This window comes from Dendropsophus ebraccatus, chromosome 15 (assembly GCF_027789765.1).
Source record: "Dendropsophus ebraccatus isolate aDenEbr1 chromosome 15, aDenEbr1.pat, whole genome shotgun sequence".
Classification (NCBI taxonomy): Eukaryota; Metazoa; Chordata; class Amphibia; order Anura; family Hylidae; genus Dendropsophus; species Dendropsophus ebraccatus.
In genome coordinates this window covers 49314349-49327023 of record NC_091468.1, presented here as the reverse complement: position 1 = coordinate 49327023, position 12675 = coordinate 49314349, and the positions used below count along the sequence as shown (strand labels likewise).

Sequence of the window (12675 nt, the reverse complement as noted above, 5' to 3'; positions counted from 1 at the left end):
GGGAGATGGTGGTGCACTGACTGTACTACTAATGTACTGTATATGCACTCCAGCTGTCTCATACAGCACTGTACAGGGTGGGAGATTACGGTGCACTGACTGTACTACTACTGTACTGTATATGCACTCCAGCAGTCTTATACAGTACAGGATGGGAGATGGTGGTGCACTGACTGTACTACTACTGTACTGTATATGCACTCCAGCAGTCTTATACAGTACAGGATGGGAGATGGTGGTGCACTGACTGTACTACTACTGTACTGTATATGCACTCCAGCAGTCTTATACAGTACAGGATGGGAGATGGTGGTGCACTGACTGTACTACTACTGTACTGTATATGCACTCCAGCAGTCTTATACAGTACAGGATGGGAGATGGTGGTGCACTGACTGTACTACTACTGTACTGTATATGCACTCCAGCAGTCTTATACAGTACAGGATGGGAGATGGTGGTGCACTGACTGTACTACTACTGTACTGTATATGCACTCCAGCAGTCTTATACAGTACTGTAACAGATGAGAGATGGTGGTGCACTGACTGTACTACTACTGTACTGTATATGCACTCCCGCAGTCTTATACAGTACTGTACAGGATGGGAGATGGTGGTGCACTGACTATACTACTACTGTACTGTACATGCACTCCAGCTGTCTCATACAGCACTGTACAGGGTAGGAGATGGCGGTGCACTGACTGTACTACTACTGTACTTTATATGCACTCCAGCAGTCTTATACAGTACAGGATGGGAGATGGTAGTGCACTGACTGTACTACTACTGTACTGTATATGGACTCCAGCAGTCTTATACAGTACAGGATGGGAGATGGTGGTGCACTGACTGCACTACTACTGTACTGTATATGCATTCCCGCAGTCTTATACAGTACAGGATAGGAGATGGTGGTGCGCTGACTGTACTACTACTGTACTGTATATGCACTCCAGCAGTCTTATACAGTACTGTAACAGATGAGAGATGGTGGTGCACTGACTGCACTACTACTGTACTGTATATGCACTCCCGCAGTCTCATACAGTACTGTACAGGATGGGAGATGGTGGTGCACTGACTGTACTACTACTGTACTGTATATGTACTCCAGCTGTCTCATACAGCACTGTACAGGGTGGGAGATGGCGGTGCACTTACTGTACTACTACTGTACTGTATATGCACTCCAGCAGTCTTATATAGTACAGGGTAGGAGATGGCGGTGCACTGACTGTACTACTACTGTACTGTATATGCACTCCAGCAGTTTTATATAGTACTGTACTGTATGTGAAGCCTCAACAGTGCTCACCAGGAACCTACCATCCACGCTCGCAAAAACGTTCAGATACGTTCAGAAACGTTTGAGAACTGAGGTACCACTGTATTTTCATTAAACAATGGCCATTATTTAATGACCCGGCCGGTGTGTATACACATCGTATACACTCCGGACAGGATTCTCTATGCTGTGCCTTATATATGGCCGAAAAGGATATATGGGAGGTTGGCAATGTTGATGGGAACAACTGGCAAATAGCTCTCTTCTCACAATGCTGCTTCTTAAAGAGAATGTGCCATCAGGTACATCCTCTTTAATCTGACCCACGAATAGAATGGCGCAGTCACAGGGAAGCCGATGCCTCGGTTCGTTTTTTGAACCGCGGCTTGGTTCCCGTGTACGGCGCCGTTCTATTCACGGGTAGCGTCATCAGACGCTCAGCCGCGATTAGCTGAGCATAACTGTGCTGAGCCAATCGCGGCTGAGCACAGTTATGACGCGGCGGGGGGGGGGGGGGGGGCGTAGCGATTCGGCCATCCGTCCAAAGATGACGTTTGGCACAAGATGGCGGACGTCCCTCGACACAGATCAGGTAATGTATAATGCACCACACACTTCCGGGTACACGGGCAGGGGTGGTGGGACACGGGGAAGGGGGCGATTCACAGACATAACATACATTATAAAGTTGTATAACTTTGTAATGTGTGTTATTCTGTGAATAATTTTTTAGCGCCGCACTACCCCTTTAAGGCTATGTTCACATGTAGCAAAACTGGTGGAATTGTCTGCAGCGGAATGCCTTTAGCCTCCCTCTTATAATGGGAATCTATGGGAGGCGCGCGCTGCTGCTGCTCTCCCTGCGCTGAAGAATGAAGCACTGGAGGCGGGTCAGCCTGCTCCTCTATGACACGGCTCCATTGATTATAATAGAGCCAAACTTCACAAACTGAGATTCATTATGACCTTTGCAAAAAAGGTTGGTTCGGTAACAAACCAAACTTTTTGCAAAGTTCATAACAAACCCAATCCAAGATGGTAGCCACACATTTTAACAATTTAATACACTTAGAAAAAAGGAAACAAAAAAGCCTATGCTTACCTGTCCGCATTCCGCTGGTACATTTCTTCGGTGTCCCCTGCCAATCATTGACTGAGATAGGACTGTGCTTCAGCCCAGGCCGGTGCTTAGTAATAGACCGGCGCTGTGCACTGGAACCGGGGCGTGGTTCCAAAAAAGAACGGTGCCACTGGTATCCACACACTGGCGCCGTTCTATTCATATGCAAGTATAAAAGTTTTTTAGACGCCACTTCTGTGTTTATAGGTGGTGTTCGTAGTAAGAAAAAGAAATCCCAGTAGTATTATAAAAGTTCAGTCTCGGCACTCACCATAATGCTTCATAATATTTATTGTATAAAAAAGTTAATCACAAAAATACAACAGCAACAGGCGTCAAGCTGAAGTTGAGCACAGTTGAGGAAGGCTTGACGCCGAAACGTCCTGTTGCCGTTGTATTTTTGCAATTAACTTTTTTCTACAATAAACATTATGAAGCATTATGGTGAGTGCCAAGATTGAACTTTTATAGTTCTACTCATAGGCAACACTTAAAGTCAATGTACCTGATGGTACATTTGATTTAAAGTGATACATATCAAGTTTAACTTTGCTCCATCTGTGTCGACTATAAATTCCCACATAGGGAAATAATTTTTAGCACATAAATTTTATGACCAAGCAGCCATTAATTTTTCACAAAAAGGAAGGAGATGCATAGTAGCTAAAGCTGTATTTTACAGTGTGATGTCATCATGTAAAGAATTGCACAATAACAAAGCATGCAGCATGCCTCCGGCCTCATGTATCCAAACTGGCGCAGAGGAGTGGCGCAGAGCTGATTGGACAAGAAAGGAAACTATTGGGTCGAAATCTACAGATGACTGTTCCACTCCTTGTGTGCTCTTGTCTTTATACCTGAGGCCTGTAGGGTTGGTCCTAAGCAAAATAATTGTCATTGCATTAAAAGGTCTATTGGGTTCAAGGGAAACACTCAAATCCTATGGGTAGTAGAAAAGCCTTTGACAATTTTTTGGTGTTTACAATTGTCCATAAAAACTTTGTGTAAAGCTGAAAGATTATTTAACAATATTTATAAGTTCTCTTAAATTTGAATAATTGATCATTGTCTAACATGCATAGTTTTTTTTCTTAGCAGAGTTCCACAACTATCTTGATATATGGCAATAGACATGTAGGATGGTTTTCTCCTAAAATAATAATAATAATAATAATAATAATAATAATAATAATAATAATCAGGTCTTAAAAAACATTTGAAGGAAACTTACATCTAAACTGGGATGGATTCTACACTGGAAGTGATAGGCCTCATGTACATGGCCCAAGACATATTCCATGCTGTACAATATAGCACCAATACTATACCTCTTCATGGCTCTAATTTGATTATGAAGATATTCTTCCTTCAGTAATACAATGGTGACCCCATATGGCGACACATTGCGTGCTTACAGCTTCATAGTATTGGACCATACAGACTCAGTATACATAGTTGTCCATTTACCCTGGCCATGTGTATGAGGCTTAGCGCACATGATTGGTTTCCAGTGCAGTCAAAGTAACCACTACCCACACATCACAGCTAAGTGAGGAAATGTTTGTAGGATACAGCTCGAAGGAAGACAGTGGAGGGAATATCAGGAAAGTGCTGATTGCTTTTCTACCTGATAATCAATGTGCCTTGCATTTATTAAGTCTTTGTCTAGCCCATGTGCTTATATAGAGATCTGTCTCGTGGAATTTGCACTTGGTTGGCTGTCATTTTATGGTGCACGTGATAGACAGCCAGGATGATCACAATGGCCACTCCCAAGGTTAGGCCCAAAATTAGAGGCAATGTCTCTTCCAGTTGTTTCCTTTGATCTGTAAGGCATTTGTATTCTGGAACAGGAAACACAACAATGGTAAGTGACTATTATTCTCTACAAATTCTATATCTACATCTCATGTCATTCTGATTAAATAAAATTCTGATTAATGGCTCTTGACTGGACTTCAAAATGGGTAATAATAGTAGGGACTATGGGCCCTACTACACGGAGCCATAATAGGCTGATTCGTGCCGATTTGGCCGATTATCGCTCAGTGTAATAGAGACAATGATCAGCCGATGACAACGAACATCGGCTGATCGGTGGTTTAGGTTTGGACCTAAAATAGCGAGGCGCCGTCTGTGCATCACTACGTGTAATAGCCGACGGCTGATGATTCCCCAAACACCTGACACCTGCAACTTCCCGGTCCTGGTGGCTGCAGCATCTGAGTGGTCTCAGCCTGTGATTGGCTGAGCGGCCTGTCAGCTGACTGGGAAGCCAGAGAGCACAGGTGAGAAGACCGGAAGTGGGGAGAGGCAAGGTGTCAGGTGTTTGGGCCAGGGCTGCATGGAGATCACTAACGATGTCCGTGAAGCCCTTACTGCCTGATTATTGGGCTGTCTAATAGGTCGAGTAAATGAGCTCTGATCTAGCAGATCGGCGCTTGTTTATTTAATTGATTGGCCATAGTCAGCCAGTGTAATAGTACCATAAGGGAAGGTCTCATAAGAGACATAGGTGGCATATTGCTGGGAGACAATGTCTGATGGTATCCAGGGTCACAGGGGTCCTACTACCAACAAATGGACATTTGTGGCATAGTTTATTAATGAAGTGGTTTGGTGCGCTGGAGGCAGGACTACCACCCTGAGTTCACCAGTCTGCCCCGCTCCTTCTTATGAATATTGGCATGGTGCCCTGCAGAGACATAACTGAATTTTCATTAGAAGGGGCCACACGAGTGGATCGGTAGTCCCACCCGCAGTGCACCAAACTGCCTCATTTACATATTTAATAAACTATAAAGTTATTGAAAATGGCACAGAGGATAAAGGTAAAAAATCACTTTAATGCTCAACTTTATAGGGGCATAACAGTAGAGTAGATGCTTCAAACACGCTGATAGTTTCTATTTAGGGGAGCAAATAGTGGGACAGAAGCTTACCCTTGAAATGACTTCCAACAATAGCCAAGTAGAGTGCTCAGCTATCGTCACAAGTCCAATAAGAATGATGGGAGAAGAATCTGGACATGCATGCTGCCACTAAATCAGCTGACAGGGGAATTCTGTTCTGGTTATAGGTGAGTATCCTACTGGTTACATCAACACAAATCAACTAGTTATTGCCTATCATGCGGATAGGTGATAATGTTTCATTTTGGGTTAACCATTTAAAGACAGCCTGTCATTACCCTTATGCTGTCGGGACCAAGAGTCATTGGTGCAGTCCCCAGCTGCTTCTCTTCTTTAGGGTATAGGTAGAGATTTATCAATTTGACTTGTGGTTCAGGCAGCATAAAAATGATCACAGGTTTTAAAGCAAATGTACTATCAGATACATCGCTTTGGGTTTTTTAACTTAACAGATCGGGGATGGTGGTGGTGTGGTCCTTTTTGTGAACTGCCACCCAGTTGCCATGCACAGTGCCGATCTATTCCCGAGCACTGGGCCAGTACAGAGCACTGTTATGGAGCACTGCGGGTGGGCCCCCAGTGTGACCATCCCCCCTCCCCTCTGTAAGCTAGCTCCATTAGACTCAATTAGAGGGGAGATTGTCATAAGGGGGGTCGGCAGGCCTGCCCCCAGTGCTCCATACCAGGCCGGTGCTCGGGAATAGACCAGCACTGTGCATGGCAGCTGAGTGGCCGTTCAAAAAAAGGACCACACCGCTGCCATCCTCCCGCCAGCACCAATCCATTAAGGTAAAAAGCCCATGTACCTGATGGTACATTCGCTTTACGAATTTACCCTGCAGTAGGATGGACTGTTAAAGGGAATGTACCTTAGCAATCAATTTGGTTTTAATAATCTATTCCCATTTCACATCTACAGCTCCTATACCAATCTGTTTATCTCCACATTTCCAGACCACAAACAAATCCTATTCCCTACTTCCTGCTGGGTTACTCAATGAAGTAGTGGACTAATTGCTACACGAACAATATTGGACTCACAGATATGAATAAGAGCTGCAGAAACATCTATCTAATACTAAGGGGGAGATTTATCAAACATGGTGTAAAGTGAAACTGGCTCAGTTGCCCCTAGCAACCAATCAGATTCCACTTTTCATTCATTCCTTTGGAAAATGAAAGGTGGAATCTGATTGGTTGCTAGGGGCAACTGAGCCAGTTTCACTTTACACCATGTTTGATAAATCTCCCCCTCAGTATACACTAATTCCTGTATATAGAAATTACAATGATGTCATTTTACCCTGACTTACCCAATTACTTTGCAAGAAAAAAATGGATAGTATGGTAAGTATTTACCACGATACCAATTACTTTGTAGAACAGTAATGTATACACTGTCTAGACGATTACCAAGAATAACCATTCCTTAAAAAAAACCCTAAATGACTTACCTTCACTGTAGACAAAGTCACTCTTAATATCGAATGGTTGAATGTGAACTTCAGACAGGAATAAGACTACAGTCTTCTTCTGGTCAGTGGAGGTAAGGCTGATCCTCTCCGTGGCCTCACATTCATACGACATTCCAGCTGGTGTCACCATAAGAGATAGGTTATGGCGACTGGCAGTGTGCTTCCCAGCTAAGGAGAAAAAAACAACACAATTTTTGGTTGGCAAATTGAAAATGTTAAATATTTAATAATAATAATAATAATAATAATAATAATAATAATAATAATATTGATCATCATCATCATATGAAGGAGTTATAGGGTTTTTTCTGTATTCTTTTAAAGGTATAGACACCTTTGCATTGATTGTTTGTCTAATTTATGAATGCAAAATTAAAACTTCCTAAATAGTCTTTATTAAATATTCCCTATCATTTCTGTAGAGTGTGTATAAGGTTGTTCTGATGTCTTTCTGTTCCTCTCAGTGTTGGGCATTAGAGTGTAGAGAATTGGGAGAACATACATAGAGGGCAGCTCACATAGACTGTAGACAGGGTGGGATGCAGATACAAGGCAGTTGGCATGGGAGGTGTGTAAAAGTGGAGCGAGAAAACGGCAGCCTAGGAAAATTCTATACTCCCGACACAGACCTTATATCCAGCATGTATAACAAGAAAAGTCTGAATCTAGGATAAGGTTGAAAACTACATAAAAGGGGGACTGACAACTAATTTAGTAATGAAGAGTGCAGAGTCAAACATTATACAACATTTTAATTCAAGGTAACCACTAAAATACATAAAAAAAAGTTGTCATTAGTCTAAATATTAAAGCGACTAGTCTAAATATTAAAGCGTTCCATCACCCAGCCGGGTCACGGAACGGCCAGTGTCAGAGAAGATGAGTGTGCGCCCACATCCTAATAAGCTGCTGCACACAATGGAGCGTGCGGCCGGAGCGGTACGCTTCATTGTGTGCACTGACATGTCTCCTGCGGCCGCTATTCAATGAATAGCAGCTGCAGAAAACTGACATGTCAGTTTTTTGCAGCGCCTCTAGGGATCTTGGCCACAGTGTATACTATGTGCATACACTCCAGCCGGGATTCCATAGTCGGCATTCAGTAGTAATCACGGCCATTGTTGCAGATCGGCAACAGCGGCAGCTTACGTAGTGTGAACATAGCCTGATACAGTGTGCTGTGAAATTACAGATTTCTTTATATACTTATAAAGTGTAATGAGCTCCCCCTTCTGGGAGCTACAGGAAGTCAGAATTTATAATTTACCACTAGGACTAGACAAAAGGAAAGAGTATTCTGCAGTTAAGGATACATTACAAAACTAATCAACATATTTTGAGCCCCCAATACCCCTCTTCCATACAAGAATACACTTTTATTATAAATTGAACATAATAGGTGGGGACTAGTGATGAGTGAATGTCCTGATGTTCGGTTCGGATACCATATTATCGTGATCAGTTCATGTTCGCAGAACATTCACAAACAAGTAACGAACATACAGTAGAAGCATACGTTTCGGTCGGCGCACATGCGTACAGATTATCAGTTGCAAAGCGTAAATTATGCAGTTGCGTACGCTCAAAATTTTAAATATGTTACAAAATGATCGTTATAACTATTCCAATAATCGAACAAATTGTGCGTGATCGGTGAACATGAACAATTAGCATCATGCATATTTACGTTCAAGTTCTCTCATCACTAGTGGGGACCTGATACTGATGTTACACTGGGGCCCAGGAGCTTACATGTGGATATCTACTTCTATGATTTACAGGTTTATATTGTCTTTTTTTAAGCAATATTATATACAAATGTTTCTCTTTTCATCAATAGACATTGGGTCCAGATGGGAGCGCTCGGGGCAGGAAAGCCATCGATGTACTCAGCAGCATTGGATGAACATCTGTTGGTGGCACATCCGCAGTCAACTGAACAAAATGACTCAGCTCCTGCAGATCCTTCTCCTCTGACCATATGAGCTTCCCCTTATTTACGCTTCTGTAGATAATATATAAATTGTGGGTTTTCACAAATTAAAGGGGTTCCTTTTCTTTTCAGAAAAAAAAAAAAATCGGAGTCTTTTCAGGCCAGGGTTGAATATTGCACCATGTCTAGGATGTACAATGCAGCAAGCTCCTGGTCCCTTGCTGTGTGCTGGTGTAGACAATTGTGATTGGAGTTTGAACAATAAAAATGACAGTGCATGCCGCAGTGGCTGGGAATACTCACGTCTTGCACCATTTTTGAAGTTTGTGCGGTCGGATAAGTCATACATGAACTGGACTTTATTCATTTTCCAGCTTCTTTCACTGGATCTTGAAGAATCTTGTCCATCCTATAAATTATATCAATCATTACTGAACTTTTTTTTTTTTGCATCCATACTCAATGTTGGCCCAAACACTTTAATACCAAAACATTACGCTGTTGTATCGATCGGGTACAATGATTAATACAATAGTCATGTGTATAGACGTAGCTGAGCTGTTATCGCTTATGCACTATGACAACTCATACAGAAAATAACTCAACACCACAGCAGGGTGTATTGAGCCAAATGACAAATTCAGCTCAACTACATCAGTAGAATCACAGTGGAGAGAGGATTCTGACAGCATAAATCATAAGCTACTGAGTAATCTTAGATCTACTGGCTACGTATACAGTAGAGTAATTGGCATGGTTACCTTAACAAAGAATAATTTCAGTGTGCAGGATTTGTCAGACCATGTCAGATGCAATTCAGACTCATTATTCCAGCATCTCCCCTTTATTTCTGTATCTCTAGGCAACTGGATAGTAGCGTCTTCTAGATCCCACTAAAACAGATAAATCACCATCATCACCATCATCATAGGACTATAAAGCATAACCCACTAATACTAATCCCATTACACACATACTGGTAGATCATTCTATACATTAGAGTTTTGTACCAGTGACATTAGTTAACCCATTCATTTCTAGGTGAAGAAAACTTCCCCCATCCCAGTTTATTATATAGGAGATTGTATCAGTTAATAATTCATGTATACAGACTACTTACATCTACTTCATTACTGGCAGGAACTTCATAGGGAACAACTATCTTAGCTGAGAATTCCGCCATAAGGCAGGTAGTCCCATTTTCACGAATTGCAAAAATATTTTTGTCAGGATTACTAGACAGACCTGAGAGGTTCTCAACTTCTTGTTCTGCCATGTTAAGACCAATAATGTCTGTGGAACAAAGAATAGAAAAAAAAATCATCATTCTCTTCCTGCTACAGCAAAAACTGCAGTCTTATCTGGAGCTCCCTGCCTACCTTACTCTATAACACATGGTGCTACTATGCTCAGAACAATGACTATTACAATCCATGCATCCAGTAGTGGAAATAAGAGGACTTACATGTAAGAAGGAAGAGGAGCTGTAGTCCCAGGATGCAGAATTCCATTCTTCTAGAGACTTTTTGCAGTTTCCTAACAAATCCTGATAGTAACCCAGCAGGGTTGTGTAAAGGCAGGTTGTGCACTGCGCAGTGCTAGCACAGAATCATCCAGCCCCCAGTCATTACAACGTGATTCACTCCAGTTTCTACAGGCAAAAAAAGTGGTGGCTGCTAAAGTGCTGAAGTAACCAGAGAGTCACATAAGCAAAGGATTGCAGATCAAGGGGATGAATAAGGACGGATCATGGATGGGAGTGTGATTGCCTCTGAATAAGGTTAGATCTCTATAAGTAGTTACTATGCAGGGTGCATAGGAAGGATAGATCTGAATAAGTACAGGTTATCACAGTAGAGGGTGCATGAGAAGGTTAGATCTCTAAAAGTAGTGACTATGCAGGGTATATAGGAAGAATAGATCTGTATAGGGACAGATTATCACTGTAGAGGGTGCATGAGAAGGTTAGAGCTTTTTACAGTAAGTAGTGACTATGCAGGGTGCATAGGAAGGATAGATCTGTATGCTGTAGGTACAGGTTATCACTGTAGAGGGTGCATGAGAAGTGTAGATTTCTATAAGTAGTGACTACACAGGGTGCATAGGAAGGATAGATCTGTATAGGTACATGTTATCACTGTAGAGGGTGCAAAGAAGGTTAGATCTCTATACAGTAAGTAGTGACTATGCAGGGTGCATAGGAGGAATAGATCTGTATAAGCACAGGTTGTCACTGGAGAGGGTGCATAAGAAGGTTAGATCCTATAAGTAGTGACTATACAGGGTGCATAGGAAGAATAGAGCTGTATAAGCACAGGTTATCACTGTAGAGGGTGCATGAGATGGTTAGAACTCAATTGATGCGAGTTATGACTGTAGAGGGTGCAGAAGATGTGCAGCAAATAATCACTGTCCAAGGTGCTTAGGTTAAACCTGACAGTCCAGGATGTTGAATAGGGTTAGATCTCTGTATGTGCACAGTCACTATAGAAGGTTAGATCCTATAGGGGGTTAGATCCTATAGGGGGTTCGATCTGTGTAGATATTAGTGATCACTGTATAGAGTGCAGAAGAAGGTTAGATTTCCAGGCGCAGGGAATCACTGTAGAAGGTGTAGAAGAAGGTTAGATCTCTACAGAGACGTGCAGCAAGTAATCACTGTTAATAGTGCTTGGGTTAGATCTCTATAGACACAAGCAATCACAGTTTAAGATGCTGAGCAATGTTAGAACTTAGATACAAGTTGTCATTGTAGAAGGTGCAGAAGCAGGTAAGATCTCTATAGCGACAGCAGAAAGAGAAGGTGCTGGGGTAGATGTCTATATACATAAGTGACAGATGTCCAGGGTCCTGAAGAAGGTTAGAGCTTTAGAGATACAAGTCACCCCTGTCCAGGGTCCTAAAGAAGGTTAGAACCTTCTAAATATACAGGTAAGTGATGACATTTCAGGGTTCTGGGTAGAACCTCTATATAATCTAGTGATCGCTGTCCAAGATGCTAAAGAAGGTTAGAAGAAGGTTAGATCTTCACAGGTACAAGTGATCTTCCCAGGTTGATTTTTGCAGAATTTAGTGGTCACAGTCCTGAAACATTCTTAGATCTCTATGGATTGAAGTGATCAGGTCCTGGTGGTGAAGAATGTTAGATCTCTATAGGTGATGGGTTAGATCAGTATTGAATCTGGAGATTGCTGTCCAGGCTGCTATATACCAGGTCGCTGTCCGAGGTCCTGAACACCATGACATCCAGGCAGGCTGCTGTCCACTGTCCGAGGTGCTGAACACCAGAGAGGCTGCTCTCCACTGTCCGAGGTGCTGATACTGTTAGTGCTCTCCTCTGCATATACAGGAAGAATAGTGTCAGCAATGACCCCTGTGTCTGTATCATCCCATCAGAGTACTGCCATTGTTTACACCAGGCTCCTGCTCACAATAAGCTATGAATCACCAGTAAGGTCCAGAGAGGGACATAGAAAGAAATGCTATTGTGCCTTACAATGTGTCAGCTGCATGGGGGTCTATAGTATGAGCAGGAGAGAAGGGATTGCCATGAGTCATAGGTAGAGCTCTTAGTCACGCTTCATAGCTAGGCAGACACTGAAATGCATTGAAATTTGCTTATGCAGAGAGATCAGCACTTACCACATAGTACAGGAGAAAAGCTGGGAGAAAGGGGGGAGATGATGTGTTAGACAGACGCCCCCATATGTAAGGTGGCAGGGAAGATGTGCACGACCAGCGGGGGAGCCTGTGGAGGTGTGAGGAGGAGGAGGATATTCTGTGACTCAACTCTTTTCTGCTATCTCCTAAATCACTTGTTGACAACCTATCATTTGACAATTAAGGGTTTGTGATCACTGCTGCCTAATGATGTGCCAACTAATTCATCTCCCCTTGGTTTGCTTCACTGCATCTTGTTGTCTATGTTCTTCTTTGTATAGCACT

The 12675-nt window shown here is 42.5% G+C and overlaps 1 protein-coding gene across 1 annotated transcript in view; it reads right to left on the bottom strand.

The window, feature by feature from the left end:
• Nucleotides 1–3148: 3148 nt before the first annotated feature.
• LAMP5 (lysosomal associated membrane protein family member 5) overlaps nt 3149–12675 on the bottom strand; it is a 30716-nt gene continuing 21189 nt past the window's right edge. Inside the window, exons 2-7 of the mRNA XM_069954568.1 lie at nt 9851–10023; nt 9492–9623; nt 9034–9139; nt 6777–6965; nt 4038–4254; nt 3149–3288 (exon numbers count right to left, since the gene is read on the bottom strand). Coding sequence (XP_069810669.1) covers nt 4076–4254; nt 6777–6965; nt 9034–9139; nt 9492–9623; nt 9851–10023 — 779 coding nt within the window. The 3' untranslated portion in view covers nt 3149–3288; nt 4038–4075. The remainder of the gene's footprint in view (nt 3289–4037; nt 4255–6776; nt 6966–9033; nt 9140–9491; nt 9624–9850; nt 10024–12675) is intronic.